At 46.2% G+C, this 21,125-nt stretch overlaps 1 protein-coding gene across 1 annotated transcript in view; it reads left to right on the forward strand.

Moving 5' to 3' along the window:
• Positions 1-620: 620 nt before the first annotated feature.
• LOC128872133 (iroquois-class homeodomain protein IRX-6-like) overlaps positions 621-21,125 on the forward strand; it is a 44,339-nt gene continuing 23,834 nt past the window's right edge. Inside the window, exon 1 of the mRNA XM_054114524.1 lies at positions 621-3,758. Within this exon, the coding sequence (XP_053970499.1) occupies positions 3,720-3,758 (39 nt within the window). The 5' untranslated portion in view covers positions 621-3,719. The remainder of the gene's footprint in view (positions 3,759-21,125) is intronic.

Raw genomic sequence — 21,125 nt, forward strand, 5'->3', positions numbered from 1 at the left:
GTTACCATTATTCCATTGTATCGCGAAGCGTATTTCACATACGATACCAGCGACACCATAAATAAACAAAATCTGCAGTCCAACGACCAGTCACATTACAACCATTACTTTTCCTAGCGGGAGCGCAACACAAAAGACAGAAACGTCGAAAAACTACATTCGCTGTAAACAATATTTCACGACGAAGGAATCAAAAATGATCCGGCATAACCGTTCACACGTACAAACGTCGTCAATAAATCAGTATATGGTATAGTGTTCTTGTTCCCTCATCTATTGTTCGAATAAAATTTCGCCCGTAGATAGGTGTGTATATCGGCGAAAAATGTCAGTGCGCCTTTTTACCCACCCCGCTATCCGCGTCGTCCCCTCTGTGACCTCCCACCACGCGGCAAATATCCTCCCCCGCAACCTCCGATGCTCGCGATCCGCCACCAACAGCCGCCCCTGCCCGCCCCTTTGATCGGCGGTCGTGCCAGGAGGGCGACAAGTAAGCGCGAGGAGGCGAGTTCCCTTGAAAGAACTGCGCAAAACACACTTTCGCGACGCCACGGCCGAAGTCGTTGTCGTCGTATCCGTCGCTCGGCTGTTGTCAAGTTGTATATTGTTAGTGATCGTCGGCGCGTTGCCGCAATCGCGCGCCTCCGATTAATCGTTCCACGATTCCTCGACGGATCGATTTTCGCCGTTCGATTGGATCACCGTGAGACGTACTCGATCACGAAGGCCCCGTTGTCGCGACATCCCGGAATGAAGCGCGACTTCTGTGACGCTCGCGATGGGAACACTCCAAAAATGGGCAAAACTCTGGTCGATTAAAAAGTAAAATTCATTTCCCAGAACGATGGTACGTATCGAGTCAAAGGTGCGAAACGTGTGAACAATCGTTGGATGGAAGAAACGTCGCCGATTGTTCGAATCAAATTTTCCCAATCTCTGATTGTCGGCGTACGCGTCTGTCCCGCGTAAACGCGCCATACGTTCGTCGCGAGGTGATCGTGCGTTTCGCTGGATAAGCGTTCGAGCGAGAAAGAGGTTGCATCTGTGCATCGGAGCCAGAAGGAGAACGATTCGCGATTCATTGGAGAAAGAGAGAAAGGTTGCCTAGTCAAGTGTCGCGTACCACCGCGGAGCAAGTAGGAGGATCTTCGGAGGTGGGGGCAGAGGGACAGCGAGAGGTACGAAGTAGTTGACAATCGTCGCGGCGAAGAAGGAGGAGAACATCGCGATCCCGCGAGAGAGAGACGGAGAGTGAGAAAACGAACGGGGGTGGTGGGGAAACGTCAGAGTGTGCGGTCGTGTCCAAGAAAGAGGTGGAGAAGCTCCAAGCGACGGGAGAGGGGGCACCGAACAAACTACCGGGAAGAAGTCAGCGGCAAGTAAAGCAGCGCCGCCGAGGCTAAACTTCGGGATCTATCGAACTAAAATTGTCGTGTAGTTTCTGTCTCCTCTTCTCGCCCCTCCTAACGCAAACTACCTCCCCCCTCGACCCCACCAGAGCCAACACACGCGGGCAAGGGCAGCATCTCGGCCGGTTGCGCCCCCTCCGGGCGTTCGAGCACCCATCCCCTCCACGGAAACGAACACCGAACGAAGAGGGAAGAAAGCAGCGGTGGGGCGACACGAGGGACGAGGAGGAGCCGTAGGAAAGAGCGAGAAGAAGAGATCGGAACGGCGAAAGTGGAAAAGGAGCGAAAGAGACGGGAAGTAGGGGAACTTTAGAGGGGGTTAGGCTGCGTTGGCTTGCCCCACGGGCAACTCACCATATTTTATTGTCGCGTTTGCCGACGCTAACCGCCGGGCGTACGGCTCCGTGTGCTCGATCTACGAAGATGCCGACCTAACTCGGGAGAAGAGAACTACACGGGAACTCGGGCCTACTGCACACATAGCCGCGGGTACGAATTCGCGCGAGTATACGAGGTGCCGGTAGTCGCATCGTCAGCCACCCAGCAGAGGTGGCACCGGGCACCCCCACCGCTACGCGCGGCGTGCCAGGTCTGGACCCTCCCACCCGTCTCGCCGAGGGCAAACCATCTCGCAAAAATCGTCCCCCTTTCCATGGAAGGAAAAGAACTACGGCGACGACTCTGCCACCACCACCGTCGGGCCGACCGTTTCTCGTCACTACCACCACCACCACCGGCGGCACACTACCATCGTTATCGCCAGCGCCACCGTCACTGTACCGCTGCCTCCTCCTACACCGCGATCAACCGTCATCCCGCGGAACGAGGATACCAGAACTTACGGACTCGGATCGCGTTGTTCGGTCCTTCGAGGAACGCGGCACTCGCAGCCGGTCGACTCGGCCTCTGCACGCTGCTCCAATGTGCGATGGTGATCGTCGCGTGAGTTCCACCGGTGGGTGAATCATTTTTTTTTTCGAAAAAAAAAAAAACAGTGCGCGTGTGGATTGGTATAATTAATCGGTTTCGATATAACGAGGCATCGGCGGCTCGATCGGACTGCCCCCTCGTAGCGCGCGCAAAAGAAGTTTTCAAGTTACGAAGGGAGAGGGAAGAGTCGCATGGACGGCTCTCCTTCTCGTGCCCCCCTCTGAACACGAGCGAGAACATATGCATACATGTGGACGCACACGCGCGCGGATCGCGCAGAGGACGAAGACAGAAGCGCCGAGGCGTCGCACACGCGTAAACCGTGCCAGTTTGTAGTTGCTTGTTTAAAGAGTGCGCACCACCCGCAGGGACCGCACGAGTCCGCGACTCCAGAGGATCGTCGTCGGTGGACTTCCGTTTCGTAGAGGGGAAAAGAAGGAAGGAAGACGCGAAGAGAAGACGACAGGGTGCCCCCGAGCAATCTGCTGCGTGTGGAAAGGACTCTACGCGGAGGGGAGAGAAAAAAAAAAGAGTGCGCGTGACAAGTCGATCCTTTCCTTTTTTACGAACCGTTCCTCCGTCACCATCGCTCGAGTTCTCGAGACCTAACCCAGACCTAACCGCTAGTTCCCTCTCCGTTCATCGTTTCGTCCCTCTCGAAAGCTTCCTCTCGCTCGCTCCTCCCTCTATCCCGTCTCGCTTTCTCGCTTCCATTCTCTCCCCGTCTTGCTCTCTTGCTCGCACCTCCGCCTTCCTATCCGCCGAGCGGAGGACTGGATTCCGTCGAAAAGAAACGACGATTCGGAGGATAGTCGCGACCGATCATAGCTGGCGCGTCGATCGGATCAACGCCGCGAGTTGGATCCCCGTGGATCATCCACCCTGCGCGTGAGATCTTTTCGTCTTTTCTGTCAGTGAAGCGGTGGCAAACTCTCGTTGACGTACGGTTGTCATCTTCATCGCCGTCAACGAATCCCCGAAGCCGGACGGTGCCGTCCGCGAGACCACGTTGCGGTCAGAAATCGGAAAACTGGTCCCAGCCTTTGTGTCCCCGCGTATGTGACAGTGCGAGTGTATACCGGAGACCGCATTCAGGGTCGAGTACAGTCGGCTAGCAGACAGTGCGATCAAAACACGCCGCGAGTGAGAAATTTTTTTCCACCCTGTATACGACGTTTGTGACTAGCTGTGAGACAGCGCTCCGTTATTCCCATTTGGCGTGTCCGACAGTGAGAAAAATCGGAGCAACGGAAAAGGAAAAGTGCTCTTGTATAACTTGGAGTGACTCTGTGAGAGAGCTGCGATACACGGATGCCACGGGATGAAACGATGATCGCGTAGCGGTGCTCGACCATCACGGCCCTGAGTGGCCGACACATCATGTCACAGTTCTCTTTTCGAGGATCGCCAAATCTACAGGTGAGTCCTCGCGTGATTTTCCGGCTACCTAGCGACGACGGGACACGCGATTACTCCCTGATGGATGTACCTTTGATGACGATCGATCAACCGCTCAAATCTATCGATTGGGTTTGGGAAATTTGTCGTTGGGATCCGTGGGACGTCCTATGAAAATTACATGTTGTTTCGGTAGGGTGCTTCAGCCATAATGGCCATAATAGGCCAGTTGGAGCCAGTTGGTGCCACTTGGTCAGACTCGCGATTTCTTTCGTCTCGAATATATATAAAAAGAGGTAGTTAATTCTATTATCGAATTTATATAGATCAATTTCAGCTTAAGTTTCTATTATTTTTCTCGTGAAATTTGGAGTAGATGGGCTAAAAAATTTGGAGTGGGCTAAGAAATTCTTATGTTCTCGTTATCGGTTCCCGATTCGAGCGAACGGCCAAGAGGAATATTAGTTCGTCGAGCTCATCGACGAGGTGTTTATCAAATCCCGCCTTGGGCGTTGAAATAATTAGGACATTTGTATGTTCTCGTAATCAATGCACGCGGTTGCTATAACACTAATAGTTCGTGTACAAAGAGCAACATCGCTACGTTTAGTCCCGGATCTGCCAACGGTTCCCATCGCTTGGGTATTTACAATGCACGTAACAGCTTCTGCCTCGGGCGTCGAAATAATTAAGACATTTGCGTGCTCTCATAATCAGCGTATGATGCGGCAATTCCGATAGTTTCGATTGGAAAATCAATATTACTGCGTTTCACCTCGCATGTGCTAATTGGATTTACCGGTTAGGCTTATCTGGCATAGGGATGGGGAATCTGTGGCCTGAAAGGCTGCATGCGGGCTTTTCTGGTGTTCGGTGAAGATCTTTCACGTGTTTTATCAATTATGTGTTTCCTTGCTGCGTAAAGAGACTTCTTTAATTGTAGCGTAGCGTAAATAATTAAAATCGAAAATATTGCGGAGGCATGGTGTCTTTTTCTTGTTTAGTTCATGGAAATAAAAGGTAGATTACAAAATCGATGGATTATTCATGGGTTTCTACGATGAATATAAATTAAGATAAATTGATGTATTAAAACACATGTAATTAAATATTCCTTATGCTCTTAGTGAGCTTGATGTATTTGAATTTGCGAATTCACTGAGGCCTGTTTAAATCTCTCTGTCCACGCTAACATATTCCTCGAAACTTTGTTGTGATTTGCTCACTGAACGATCTTAAAACTCGCGAATGCTTTACCGTGGAAAAAGTATCTTGCTTCTATCATATTTCAATATAATCTGTAGATAGGAACACGAGACGCGATGAAACTTTGCTTACCGGCCTATCTAGGCATGAATACGCGACAACGACCGAGAGCAGTGCGCGCGTTTGTTTATAAAAGCCTCTTTCGAATAAAACTTAGGCACACTTTCTATGTTAGTATATTTATCCGGGCTGAGATCAACTCGCGCACTACGTAGATATGTTCCCTCGCAATTGAGAATTGCAATTTGTGAATCGAAGACGCGGTTAATAGGCTCTGTTAGGTAGGCGCTGGGAATTAAAACGCTTATGAAACAGGCTCTCGGTATGTAAAGTGTAATATGCTGCTCTAATTAGTGAGGTAGGAGCACCAATATTGGGTGCCTTCACGCCAATTTTCTTTAGGAAAATTACTAACGTTACTTTGTTTTATACTGGATTGCTCCATAACAAGTTACCAGGCTTTATCTCCTTACGCGGTTAAGATCGCATCGGAATGCGATGAAAAAGACTTTTCTAACCTATTCCTGAACCTACAAATTATTTCGTTAGAGTAGACGCGTTAGAAAGACAAAAATTGAATTAACACTTTTCGCGTCAGTAATAGATTTATACTTAGAGAAAGCGGTAAAAATGTATACTGAATTGCACTCTTTAATCCAGTTGCTTTCGTTACCGAGAAGACTCTTTCTTTTTCAAAAAATGATGAGTCAAGTGATGTAAGTGCGAAGCGTATCTACTATCTACGCGTGTGAGTGACGAGTGTTTGGAGCAGTATGTTAGGAGTTTGAGCGAGTGTTTAGATTAACGTTCCCCGTTGCTGGGAGGGGGTGAATGAATTCCAAGAATGCATGTCGAGATTTTGGCTGCAAGAGAACGAGTCACTCTTGAAAAGAGAGTCTTCGAGTTTTGGTCAGTTGCCACGAGAGAGTTACCGGAGTTGAGCAGAGGGAGTGCACGGTCTAAGAGTTCTAAAATAGTTGACAGAGTTAGGATTTATTCTTAGTTTGTTCGAGCTTCTTTATGCGTATAAAATATCGTATAAACGCGTGTTATTTCCCAAGACTTGAAACGAAGACCCAACACTCTCATGATGATAACGGAAGTTATCTTGATTTAAAGTATCGTCGAATAACCACATTACAAAAAAAAAGGAGTAAAATAACAAATCATATCTTTTCAGATGTAGTTTTCGCTACTCGAGTTAAGAATTTATTTTGAGGATTACTGGTGCTGCTACCTTAGCGTGTTTTCACTGCATCAAAAAAAACGGTATCAACGATTCGTTTAACTGATTTATTTCGTTCGCGATAAGAGATTCCAGAGTTGCGTCACTCTTTGCGTCACAAGAATTGGAGTAGTCTTCAGATCTTCTATCTACGAAAAGGATTCATATTCCCAAGCACAACAGACGCTACCGATTCAAGATACATTTTTCAAATGTTTCAAAGAAGATCGATGCTAATGTTGCAAGGTGGTGCATCGCGTAATAATAAATAAAAGTTGAAAAACTTTTATACCGTGCTCGACTATCGTGTATCCTTTAGGCGATCACCTATGCTACCTGTACCGCAAAGAGAAGCAACGCGAAACAACGCAGTTACAAATTGCGCGGAAACGGTATGGCAAGGAGCGCAAAAAAAATGAACAAGACACGTGCAAACGCATAGTCGATGGTAGGAAAAACTAAAACCCATTGAAATATCGGTGACAAGTGCACGCATATTTCACCTCTGGACGGCGGACATTAAAAGAACCGTCTGGTATACGTTTCGAGATTGTCGTCCAGCTACGGTCGTTGTCGTCCGGCCAGTAGACGTATGAATCCGGATATAATTTCAATCGTTTGAAAGTCAAATGTATTCAACGGTCGAAAGCCTCGACTATTTGCGTCTATCTGTTCCTTCTGGTGCGCGATTTCGCATGTGTCGGGCTAAACCAGTGCAAGAATTGTTCATACACCATGGTTCGCCCCAAGAGTACACAAGCTTTACCCGAATGTATTGAAGGTAATAGTTGGGTTAATTGTTAAAATAAGATGATACGGTTTCCAATGAAGTTTAACTTATGCAAACGTTATTAACAGCAGTGATACTACTAATTAGACACACGCCGGGAAGTCACGATGTACCAGAAAGCGGAACTTTCGCGTTCAAAATATCTCATTGCGTTCATCTACTCGTGTTATTCGCCTGATTTGACTCTCAGCGACCACTTTTTATCTCGCAAATTATAAGAAAAGCAGTGCGACACGATATCATCGTACATTCTAAAGGCTTCGACCGCCTCTTTTTACGCCCATCTCGAAGGAGGCGTATCTGATATGATCCAACAGCTACGATCGTGAAACTTGCGTTTGTTGGGATGTATTCTCGCTAATTGGTAATAAAAGATATTATTCTATGAAGTAGCTTTGTTATAATGCAAGTTCGGAAAGTTTTGGAGTAAGATATCCCCGTTTATTCCTCGCGGAAGCGAATATCCTCGCTATCGTCTCGCATGCGCGTTTACGAGCTGTCGAAGGAACTCCTTCGCCCCGAAGAACTCGAGATCGTTGCATGATTTCCTACCGAGTTGTCGTTAATGAAATTGCACTAGAGGCTATGGACTCGGTTTGCGGCTCTTTTGTAGCGAGAAATGGTATTTATTGGGTACTCGTAAAAGAGTACATATTCGTAAAAATACATATTCTTCTGTTGATAATCTAACATGGACCCTTTAATTTTTTCGTAGATACAATTTTCGCGCGTTTCTGGTGATCGTACGGTTTGATTCGCACTACTTTCCATAGATCTCTGCGTCGAGTAGACGCGATCAATCGTTGAAATCCCGAGAGTTGCTTATGGAAACCACGAACAGAGGGCCGAAAATGGTTCGTTTCGGTGTTGCGACTGCAACGGATAATTTGTAGCGTGGGATCTTGTCTGTTGCGAGAATGGATAGCCGTTGGCAAGGCTGAGAGATTCGGTACCACGTGTCCTGACATGTTGCATATAGGTGTACGCCGCATACCTATGCGGTGTGCATAGCGCCGAGCTGAGAACATGTGTTGCCACGCCTAAAGCAACGTTCCGAAATGATCGAAGAGCTTGCGCTCGCTAGAATAATTATCTCGTCTTACCATCAACGAGCTTTTTGCCCTGCCACACCGACACACGAACACGCGTAATCCGTACCTAGGGTTGCCACCCCCGTATCGTAAGAAAAGAACCGGATGGGCTACAATTTTTTAAACACGAGTAGATTGAGATTTCTCCATTTTCGAAACAATTAAATAATCGCATTTCAACGCAAACTTTCCCGCTTTTCCGTCGAACGACTCGTTTTGCGACCTCTGTATAAAAAGACAGGCTGTCCCTGAAAGTTAATTCGCTATCCTTGACGAATACATCAAACACTTAAACCTCCTTCATTGTCACTGTATTGACTTACGACTTGAAAATAACAAAAGCGTAATTAGCGGCGTGCAAACGCATACATAATACGTTCCTGATAAATGTTTCAAAGGTAAAAGCATTATTCGTGTTGTTTTGCAAATTTGTTGGCAATTCAGCGAATAAGCGCGCAAATTACCTAAGAACTACCATTTACGTTAAAGCAGGTGATACAAACCGAGTGGTTTCTTTTTATAAGCGAATGAAACATATGTTGAACACCGGTAATAGTATGGCGTACGACTAAATAGACCGTAAGCGCTAATGTCTTTCTTTAGACAAAGTAGAGTCGTGGTCGCTTCCACGCGTATCGTTATTATTTAAGCGGCGATACAAATTAATGGCCTATTATCTATGAGTATATCACTCCACTTACAATAGACCAAAACAAACAAGTAAGCACTTTAGTCACGGTTCTTGTATTATCGTTGACACACTTTTCTTTCGAATTGCGTAGCCGGTCAACCTTAAACGCTGATCTCTGTAACGCACTATGCATCATTTATTACACGAAGAGAGATGTCGCAGTATCGTGCCACCCGTAATCGTAGGATTCAATTTCCGAGCACAGAGGGGTAGGGGGGCGAGAGCGAGGTGGGGCAGAGTTGAATCATCGAAACGCCACTTTCTCGAAGAGTGGTGACACTCGTTATCGTAATTATATCATAGCCTCGGCTAAAATCCAGCGATACGACCGCCTTCGTTCCAACGTCCGTCGAGCTTACCCGCGCGCAACGTAGAAGTATATTTCTTTGCCCCGTCTCCAACCGATAGACAATGAGTTATTAATTGTTGTTGGCGACTGTCTTATTTCGCTGGGATCGCGACACCGCGGGTGCTTGGCATTTGCTTCTACGCGATGATGTAACGAGTCGTTGCGCTCGCAACGATGAAACCACCAACCGTAAATACGTGCGACACGCGGACCGTGTAAACTTATCATTAATAATCGTTAAGCGCGTTACAGGTGTGTTCGACATCGGCTTTCGCCGTACACTTTCTTTGCGTTTCGCTCTCTCGACGCGACAACGGACGTCTCGTGGAAGGAAGGTTTTATTTCTACGTTGCCGTGCGGAAACTAGGGCTGTCTTCAAATGTTGACTATTCGAACATAAGGGAAGGCCTCCCTGTTAATGTTTAAGGAACGAACAAATGTCGAGGAGGAGTCCGTAGATACTTCTTCGAGGTGTAAAATTGGAGCGAGTCTTAATTCTGGCCTGAAAAATTGCGAGTGCGGTTTAAGATAGAGCACTGTCGCGACGACAGTCGTATATTAAATTTAGAACGCGACGAATTCATATCACTAATCTGTGTCGCTCAGTTTAATTGAGCTAACAACCCTTCCATCTTCGCTGCTCCGAAACTCTCTTAACCCGACTTGGCGCGTATTTTTAGAGCGTAGTAACAAAGAAGTGATTTTTTAAAAATAAGAGTCGAATATTACGACAGATGCATCATTCTCGCACTGCCACGATATCGGCCCAGGCGATTGGTTACGCGTTCGAGTAGACTCCGAGATTATGGGGTCGCGAGTCTCTCGCAAGCGAATTAAAGCAATTAGGGATAACGTCCACTCGAAGCCGCGAATGCTCCGTTGCGAGCCTCTATGCTGATTATCGACGCTGTCGTACCGATTTTTGTCTTGTAACTCTTCCGTGTAACGACCGCCGGACTTGTTTTGCATAGCGCACACCGTGTAATCGGGCAAAGGTGGGAGTTCTAATTGGAATTTACGTACAGGTATTTCAACATTTCAAGTATTTAATTATTTCATTACCTCGGATGGAAAATTGACGCTAACAAGAATTCAGATTTCAATTTACCTCGTTATTTTCAACGCACAATTATTAATTTCAAAAATTATCTCGTGAAATTTTATTTAAAAAATGAAATAATCGGAAAATAATACGACTCGTTATTCATAGTGGCATTTCAATAATATAAATATCGAACTTATCATTGTTGTTTTATATTTTAATTAAAATACATTCTCTCATCTCGTGTAATAAAATGGAAAATTGTATCAGGCGAAAGGTACAAGCAATTTTTTCGCGTCTAATGATTCCTCTCGATAGAAAAAAGTTCTGTATTCGAAACAATAAAAAAAAAACCGAAGTCGAATTCAATTTGTTTCTAAGTATAAGTACTACTACACAACTACGACATGTTCCGGACGATTTTTACCGTGACTGACTGTATGCATCTAGAGGACGACGCTTTTTTCGCGAACGAACCACATTCCCTGTTATCAAGACTGAAATTCTACACGCTTCCACCATTCAACATCAACATTGTCTCCGTTGCTCGCGGTAGTTCGCGTTAGCCAGCCCAAGCCGCAAAAAAAAGCATAAGCTGGTTTCGCGGACCGCGATAGCGAAAGCTCGCGGGAACTTTCGAACAGAAATCGCGGAATTTTACTTGAGTAATTGTGTCAAATCTGTAGAGCTGAGAGTAATAAGATTTCCAAGATTGAATATTCAATCGTTACTCTAGCGGAGGAAGACGAGCGGAAAAATTGAATTCTCGATAATTTTAATGTTTTTCATGCGCACATTTAGGTGTACGTTCTTTCATAAGAAAAGCTTAAGAGCTCAAAAGCCATAAGAAAAGCTTTGAATAAATTATCAAAGCTAAGCAATGGTGGAGAAAAGAGTTATCGAATGAATAACGGGACAAAACGTAGTTTATCTTTGATTCGTTGTTCAAAGTTCGTTATCTGGGCGAGAATTCCACCTTTCCCCAGTTTCCGGAGGTGTCGACGCACCTCAGCACGAAATTGCGAACGAGGCGTCGCGGAATTTGTGGAATCACGTGGCCTGCTGCGTAATCCACCGCGATTCCTCCGCGACGAGGACAATTCGGAGCGCGTTCCTACGAATCGGAATGTTCATCGCGAGGTTGAGAAGGCCGGGGGCCGAGCCACGGCTTCCTGAATGACGCTTGGTCGCGTAAAAATTATGAATGGCCATATAATTGCAAGTTGGCAGCGACGGTGCGCCAGCGGTACGATACGTTGGCACATACAGTCTGCGACAAAAGGACACCGCAATCACGTTAAATTAATTTTTTCTTTACTTCTACGAGACTTTTGATCTTTACCTTTTGCGCAAAGCTTCGATCACATAAATTTGAAGTGATTTATATATATATGTTTTGTAAATTCTTGCTGAATTTGCCTATGCAAGTATCTCGGCCTGACCAGCACGATTTAAGTACACTTAATGAAGTCGTCGATAGAGGTTTTGCAGAAGAAAATAGGGTTCTTTTCGCATATGTTTACAATAATTTTATATATTTGCAAGAATTTAATATATCGAGGATTTTACCAGGTTCTTAAATGGTACTTTTTTTAAACTGATCATACTACTCTCTAACGTAACCCTGTCAAGATCAAGAGTGAATGAATGGATTTCGCATAGAATCTAAACAAATTAATTTTGCGGTGTGTATTATCTTTTTGTCATGGACTGTAGATACGATCTCCGGTAGTAGTTCGCGGGGCAAGCAGTTAGCACTGTTTGTGCACGCTGACTCGACGCTACTCGATCCAATCGAGCTGACTCAGATCCTCCGCCCTCGCTCTCTTGCACGCTCGCGATCCTCGGCTCGTCTCTGTCTCGGATTCTCTTGCCCGTTGCATTCATTCACTCGCATTGCGCCTCTCCTTCTTCGTCCCGTGGCTCTTGTTCCTTCCGATCCGCGGGCCCCTCCTTCTCTTTCCAGCCTCGCCCCCCTTTTTTCTCTCCCGTTCTCGGACTTCTATTCATTCACTTGCGCGCTCGCGTTTCGCGGCCCCCGATTTTCTTTTTGCTCGTCTTTCCCACCTTCTTCTTTTTTCTTATCCCCAGCACACCCTTTCGCCACCGACTTTCCTGCCCTTCGCAATTTTTTTTTCACGCGACTTGTTGTTTTTAGAGCGCTTGTTTTTGTTGGCCTCGCCGCTTCTTTCTTCGAATTCATTCACTCGCCACTGCTTCGTGTATTCGCGACATTTAGGTACCCGTGCCCTTCGTATAGTATGCATCGTGCAGTGGTGGGTAGTTCTTTATGCATTAGCGTAGAACTGAACGTTTTCCAAAGATTTTAAACTCGAAGTTTGCTAGAAATTGTAAATATCTTTTACTCGACGAGCAACGCGAACATATTGGTGCGAGCCGAGTGTTCTCGCATACCGATTACATTTCGCCCCCTGGTACCAGTTGTCGCTTATGATGAATCGCTGGTTCTTTATCGGCTACGATTAGGCTCGATGGAGTCGGCACGCTCCTCTTCCGGTTCAGTTTCGATTTCGATACTGGTACGAAGAATCGCGAGATAAGGTTGCAGGAAGTTAGCCTCTCGCACAGGTCTACCGATCACTTTGGAGAGCTGTAACGATGGTCCTTTTGCGAAGCAATAATGTTAACAAAGATAATATTTTGCTGAGCTATCGCTAATATGTATATCGATGTTATTAAGTCATTCTAACTACGACGAGACTTTTTAGTTTCTCCTGTACTAATAAAATCCATGGATTATAACTTCTTCATTTCTCATAACAATGACAAACTATTTTCAAGTTCAAACATGAGAACCTGTATTTTCTATAAACTGAACATACCGATCAGCTTGTAGTTTTCATCACCCAAGTGAAACAATAACGGAATTGCTTCAATTACTTTTCTCTTTCTAGATAGTTACGATACCACATGAATATGATAAAGTTGCGGTGAATTCACGTCAGTGTCACCAAAACTAGAGTTCCAAATGGCGCGAATCTGTGTCATCGGTCGCGAACTTATTCAGATTCAACAAAATCTATACGTGTGCCGAAGAACGTAGATCAGATTATTCCTATTGCAACGAATGCCTCAACGGGACCATTTTGACATCATTTTCGAATGTGCGAGTTATCAGTTCATCGAGATAGAAAATCAATTTTCGAGATCGTTAAAGCGGTGTACCAGTTAATGGTCGAGTATCCAAGAAACGAAAAGTCTCGGAACGGAAACCGTCGTATCGGGAAAGTCGCGGGACACCGAATCGTAATGGTCCGTTTACAAGGCGGCCGCGAAATTTATTGCGCGGCCGCGCACACATCGCCGGTGCCCCGCGAGCCAATGATTTATACCGTGAGAAAGATTAGGCATTCGCGGCCTGAACCCTTGCACCACTACCGTTACGCGAGAACGTGTGCCTCCGTCCGCTGGTAAAATAGTAACGAGCCTCCCGGTAAACGACAATTTCAATAAATTATCTCTGTGCTGCCGCGGCGCGAACGATCGGAGATCGGCGTCGTCTCGCCTTTCCCCGAATGCTTCGAACACCGATTACACAGATCCCTCCGACTTCGCATTCTCTCGCCTTCCGTTGAATTTGCATCGACGTGTTCAGTCTGCCGCGACTCCCGTCCCGCAGCGACGAGAATGCACGGAACGAGACTTCTTTCGGTAAAAACTGATCGAACACCCGACGTGTGCTCGCTCGGTGCACGCCGATTCCATTGTTCGCCATTTTTAGACGGACGAAAAATGCCCGGAGAATTTTCGACTCCGACACTGTGTACTGTCACAGATGCCGTACGGTCGTTTCAAAGTTAACAGGCTGCTCGATTTCGTACGGTGGTGAAATTTACCTCGTTGATAGGGTCACCGACTTGTCCACGAGGACCTCCGTTGACTCCTTTTTATATTTAAAAAAGAAATTGCTCCTGCGGTATTTATATATTCGGGAATGAATCTATACGGAACACAGAAATATCGTGTACCCATTTTGTTATCGGAGCTGGGGAGTCATAAAATGGTTGTCGTTGCGAAAATCATGGGACACGTGCTGTATAAATGTAAATTTTCCAATTCTCATGGAACTATTTAATTTTCAATTAGTCAGATTCTGACAACTTTGAAAGGATACACGTTCTTATTATTTCCACCTTTTTACTCTTTCCCATATATATTCGTCACTCGCAAATATTTTAAAACCTGCTTGAAACAAACCTTAAAAAGGATAAAATTCTACCCAAAGAAGTAAAATAAACTTTCCCCCTACCTCCGCTAATGAAGTTTCGTAGAACATCCGAAAGTACCGAGACAATGTAACAACGACTGCTGCCACGAAGAAGGGGGTGAAAGGAAGTTTTGTTTCTCGGCTCGCAACCGCACTGCAACATCTAACACGCTGCTCGCCGATTACAAAGTAACTCTTTGGCGCGATAAGTGTTATCGCGTTAATACGTTCGTGAGCCCCCGCGCTGCAGTGTATGTTTAATAAATAGAGTGGGAGGCACACGAGGGGGTTAGCGTATACGCCAAGGAGAATACGATTATGCCGACGAGGACAAAAATATCGCGCGACAATGCGTAGAGAAACAACCACCGCTATCGTTCGGCTGATGGCGTTAGCAAATGACGCCGGATGCGCCATTGTATCGTCACCGGTTCTATTCCGATAACGCCACTCATGCTCGTTAATCGCTTTACGGCGAAGCTTCGGTGTCCGATGCCGACCACGGCGATCCTTGCTCCGTCGCTGGTCTCGCTTTTGTCGAAACGCGTGCAAACCTTTTCCGTTGGATGATCTTCTCCATAGTCGTCGACGCGATTGCCGCCCCCCTTTACCCGATCCACGATCACGATAACGTCTCCAACCCCTTAGATTCGCGACACAGAGGGAGTCGTACCGATTAGTAAGGAGCAGCGAATTAATTCAACCGGATATCCCAGGAATACCTCGTGAGAACCACCGATTTCAAGCTTTATCAGATTTTCCAATTGCATTTCTAATCGTGCAGGTGTTTGGAAAGATAACGCATCGGCTGGTAAACCGATTTTGTAAACATATCCCGGAAATGTAGAGTTCCTGGAAATCGTGATATTTCCTGAAAATTAAAATTCGGATGTCATTCATAAATTAATAACGCGGCAGCGAATGCGATCACAGTGTTATCAAAGAACGCGTAAACGATTTCATTTCCGGTCACGTCGCGACGATGTAGAGGTTCTAGATTTAAGATGTTTGTTTAATTTCTTTTATCAATAAGATTCAACATAAACAGCTCATAGAGTCTGCTATCGTGTCCTCGACCTATGAATAGAACCACCGTGGTATAAAGTTGCAAATTATATCTACTTTTCTTCACGCGTGAAGAAACACTACATATTGGTAAACTTTTCGTGGAAAAACAAAAATACTCGATACGAAGGCCGATCGTTCTCTCAATGTCTCAATGAAACTGCCAAAGTTTCGCGAAAACATACGTGAGCTAAATCCGTTGCTTGTTTACCGTATCGACGATTTCGCAAGAACTTTTGGCAACAAAGTGTAATTTGCTTGCGATCGACGATTCATATTTTCAATCACACCATCGATAATTACGGCTGATTCGTGTTTCCATTCCGTAATTGTTGTTGCACCGTTTGTTTACCAACCGGAAGATTTGGTCGATGATAATGACGACACCCTACGCGTATCGATAAATAAAGCTGCGAATCGATGTGTTATTTAAATAATCGCTCTTGAAGTATTTCCCAATAGGCTTTGAAAGTTTAGCCAAATTCGACGATATTGATAAGTTACTTAATTGACTTGTTTTTTTCAATTGGAATATTTCAACAGAAATCATTTATTGTGCGAACCGTTCGACTGTATTTCAGGCTTTATTTAATTTTCCTGACAATCGCAAGAAAATAATTCGACTTTTCCTTGCTTTGTTAGATGTCATTCATAAATTTAACTTCAGTGCAACGAAACTATTTTCTTTTTTCGCAAGCGACGCTACCTTTATCAAAATGAATCGTTTCGTTAACACTGCGCGTTGGCCAGAGAACACGACTCAGGTTTTTGGCTAAATAGTGCCAGCCCAGGTAGGTCTATTTATCGGGGGTGGCTAGACGTAGTTCGTTTCACGGCAGAAACGAATCGACCGACCTTAAAATAAATTCTGTCGTTAACGTGCGCTCCGTTTGCGTTCGTTCCTGACCGAACGGTCCCCGTTCCTCGTTGGTTCGATCGAGCGCCGTCGGAATTATGGCATCGCAACCACTGAGCGCCTAAAGTCACTAGAGCTGTAGTCTGTACTGACGACTGGAATTCATTTTTGTATCCCACCCTTTAATTAATGGAGGAATTACAATATACAATGCGGTTGATACGTACTCATTTAATTAGTAGCAAGACAAGACTCTTCTTCAAAATTGGCGTATCTTTCTCTATGTTTAAAATGACACATAATGAAATACTGAGAAGTTTGAGCTCCATAATTTTTCCAATATATCTCAAGGTGTAATCCTATTCCCACGCGTATAAGACTGTCAACCGTTTGAGGTCCAAAACTGTGTTCCCCTCTGTTTAATACAATCCTAATCTCGGTAGTTGTCTTCTATATCTAGTGACTTTACGAGCGGCCAGCCACTATACCTTTCGAGTTTCTCGTGAACGATTCCGTCCTAAGCGGCAAGAGGAGGGATGGTCGAGCTAAACAGGGACTAACGAGACCAGGGTGGGAACATAAGTGAGTGCCGCTAGGCCTAAACACACACGTTCGGAAGGTCCATCAATCTGGTCTGTAGTCAATATTGACTCGGCTGGGCCTCGTTGCAAAGAGGGCATCATCGACGAGCGTAAACCGAGAGAAAGAGCGAAACGACCGGTCCCTTTTCTTCTCGCCAGGACACGCGTGACAAATGCTCCGTGTGCAAACACCGGCGCATCTGTGTCCACAGGATAACCGATTCTCTCTCGGATCTATAAATCGTGAACGCGACGGAGGTCCTTCTGGTTCGCGCATTCGACCATCTCCTCTCCACCTTGGATCGCCGCGCAAATGGCACTTCTTCGTATCGAAATCGAAGAATGCAATTCGTGTCCACTCCTGAGTCGAGTTTATAGAGAAACGATTTGAGAAGTTAACCGGTCGATTTTGTAAGACTCTTCGTCGAATCGATTATACTCGTTTCGATACAAAATCGATTCTAGAGTTGCAAGTATCGAATATCCTTCATTCCGCGCGTTTACATCCATCGGATTGCGCAACGTTCCGAAACCGCGATTTCCTAAGCAGCGACTCGGCGTTTTCGGACTTTTTATGCAGACGCGTTTCATTTACCTTCACATATCGTCAGTACTCAAATCGCTAAGTTTCATCTAAATTTTAATAAACATCAACTATCATTTGCTGTCCTTTAAACGAAAAATTGAAGAAACAAGAGGAAATACCTCGATGAATTCCAGTTACTAGACAATGAATTTGATTTAAAAAAAAGATCCATCCATGATGTATCCATGCACTTAATACTTCACCTACAAGTAGTCACCAAAATCGCCTCACAGAGGAAGGTATAGGATAATGTGACTCCTACGACCGTTTACCTTAAGACGGTCTCGATTCGATTTTTATCTCGCGAAGATGAACGCGTTAAAGCCAACGAGATTTCCGTGGCTGAATATGGAAAGCCAATGAATTCGAACGATCGAGCGACAGACCGCTTTCCGCCGCGATCGTTGGCAAAAAAGCCCATTGGTCAATCCACCGTCCCGATCGCGTGCCTTTCTACCGTGCTCTTGCCCACGTGATACTCGCGGCTCTTTGCCCGCGGATAGAGGGGACGTTCTTACCCAGGGCAACCAGAAGAACAGAACGACGCGCAAGGGATCGCGACGTTACGTGTTCCCACGTCGACGCGACTGTTACATTGTGCATATAAATCGCGTCATAAAACGCGTGTACCTCGGGATCTGATGCCCGACCGTAGTAGTACTGGTTTCTAGCCTGCACGTCCTGGCATTCGATCGCGAACGTTTCCACCCGAGGACTTCCAGTTTTTTCCAACGGCCAGGATCGACGTCCATCGATCATCCATCGTCCACTCGTCGCGCGTACGATACGTGGCGGTTTTTCGTGGTGTAGCGGACACAGGTATGCGAGCCTACCAATGGCCTTGCCCGTGAACGGAATCGCAGACAATTTTCTGCAAACCCGTGCAGAAGGTGTCACTCGACGCCAGACTTCCTTCGGCGTGTTCACTGCGAGCGCCTGCCATGCTCGTTTTGTGAGATTCGTGGATAATTCGCTGGGGCATTCGTGGAATCGTCGAGTTTCTGTATTTTCAGAATGTTTTTGTAGCGTGATTTGGTAATAGAAGGGCTTGATGCGATTCGAAGGGTGTGTGTAAGATAAAGAAGGAATGGTAAGGCTTTACACACTCTATCGCTTGATATTATATTCAAATTGCGTGGTATGCGAGTATATTGAATAAAATGTAACTGTCGAGAAATCTTAATAAGCATGGTACTGTTTAAGGTGCTCCATCTTTGGTTCTCATCGTGAATTCGATTTAAAACGAAAATAGAATTTTGAAGATTACGTGAAAGACTAATATACAAACATTGTATCGCATTAGAAATCGTTAGAATAGTATGTAAATTTCCATTTACTAGTTAACTTACGTGTACGTTTGTATGCGTGTTACACTTTATGTCATGCATGTCCAAGCCAAGCTCTGCGCTAGCTACCCTGCTCCGTTCAATTCGAATCCTCGCCTCTCGACGGTGTAGGTATCTCCGTCCAACTCAGCGCTCTGCTCCAAACTGAAACCTTTCTCTCTCTCTCAGATGTGACACGGGAAGGGAAAGGAGCCACGCGATGGACTTCCCACGTGAGCATGCTCAGCGCCGCGTGATGCGTGATCTAGGTGCGCAATAGCTTACTCGCCGTCTACAACCGCGTGGTTCAAATTGGACAGGCATATTCTCGCGTTGTTATGGGCATTCGAATATTTGAGTAAAACCAGAATAAATCTTGCGTGAAATGACAAAGTATGTATATACAGAAACTGTAAGTTCACATTCGCATCATTAACACATTGGCCGCCACGTAATCCACATGTGGGCAACAAGGATTTTCACTTAAAATCAAAGTTAATTTTTTCTCATAATTTCGACAGTTAATTTATGAATATATGGATGCAAAATTAATGTACTTCTTTAATACATTGGTTTTCACTACTTTGGCCATTATAAAATAAATATATTTTGTAAAAGTGTGATGAATCTCGCGGATCGCGGGTGGCCATCCCGGCTCTATACCATAGCTCAAATAATTTCGATAAGTTTCTCTCCAGAAACCGAAACAGTCGAACGAAGCTCGGTTAAGGCTTCTCAAAACGTGTACTACCTTCCCGATACGTACAGCTTGATATTCCCTGCAGTTCGCAGAAGCAGTAATCGTATCGTAAGGCGTCCGTCGGTACGTGACGACGGGCTGACTCCCGTTTTCAGGTTGCTCGCACCTCTGAGGTGAAATCGCGGCGCTGGCAATTAGCATGCACGCGGGAACAAACGAGCCAACGTATCGGGCTAATGCTTCGATATATCGATCCCCCGGCGCACGAATAATTATCTCTCGCCTCGCTACCAACGCAAGAGGCTGGTGTTTGGCGGGGCTGCACGACGCCTCTGAAACGCTACTTTAAAGGCGACGACGGGAGCAGCGGGCACGGGGCCGGGGTGATATAGTTGCCGACCAGGTCGGTTTGCAGTTTGCACGGTTGCGAACCAGGCGTGCGCAGCACACCTCGATGGGATCGCGTGGAGTAACTCAGGGACCTCGCAGGCTGCTTCTTCCCTGGACCCCTAGGACTGAATTATGGCCCCCGTGGCCGCGGACACTCGCCAACACGCTTCGTCGTTTAACCCCTTGCCCGATCCTGAGCCCCGAAGCGCATTCTTGCCTCCCGTCCTCTGCTTTTCTCGCGAACCCGTGGAATCTTACGATTCCCGGTGAGAACGCCCGCCGGCCACAGTATATCTGCCGCGTCGTTGTTGCTCTTCGACCGCTTCCTCTCCCACCCGGTGTTGCTCAGAGGCATTGAATCTTGCCGCTGGGAATCGCCTCGTGTTCGAGATGGTGTTCGTCGATCGAGGTTTTTTGGGAATTCGCGCCTCTTTCGGGGAAGAAAAACGACATTAGAAACTTCTATTCCACTTTGCAAGCAGCGTGGATAGATACCGATCGTTGGCTGGGATACACGAGAGTTTCTACAAGGCTGCTCCATTTTGTGTTTTGGAGCAATGTTGATCGTTGGATGGGAACCTAGTGTGCCTGGAGAATACGAACTATCGCAGCTAAACCTCTTTCCGTGAATCTTCCCAACGTCCTCCAGATGTCCAGACATCCACTAGAAGAATTCTAGCTTCGATAAAGCCCTGCCTACGAGTGCCGACCTTCGTGACAAGGCATTCTCGACTTCTAGCGGCCCGAACCTCACGGGGATCGGTCGATCGACCCATAACCGAACCTGTCGACAAACTCTGTTCGATCGATCGCGGCGACCAACGCCGCGGTCGTGATTAAAATATCAGTCGTGTAAGCCGCGATAGCTTACACATCCTCGCGCGCGCATTACCGAGCCGAGGATCGAAGGGCGACGCGAGCGCAGTATCGAGTTTTATCGTCGATCGAGACACACCATCTCTCTCCCTCTGGATCCAACCAACGGTCGAGCAACCCGCGGTTATAACGGGTGTCCATCGTCATCCAGCAGCAGTTGGAGCTGGAAGTGGCGGATTCGGGACACGCATTAACGCTGGCTCTCGATGCCATAATGCGCTGTGGGTCACGTTTTTCGTCCCGACACAATGCGCGCGGCTGGCTTTCGACAATGTGTTCCGGGGGCCATCGAAACGAGGCGGTAGACGGATGGATAGATGGATGGAT

Source organism: Hylaeus volcanicus, chromosome 2 (genome assembly GCF_026283585.1).
Source record: "Hylaeus volcanicus isolate JK05 chromosome 2, UHH_iyHylVolc1.0_haploid, whole genome shotgun sequence".
Taxonomy (NCBI): Eukaryota; Metazoa; Arthropoda; class Insecta; order Hymenoptera; family Colletidae; genus Hylaeus; species Hylaeus volcanicus.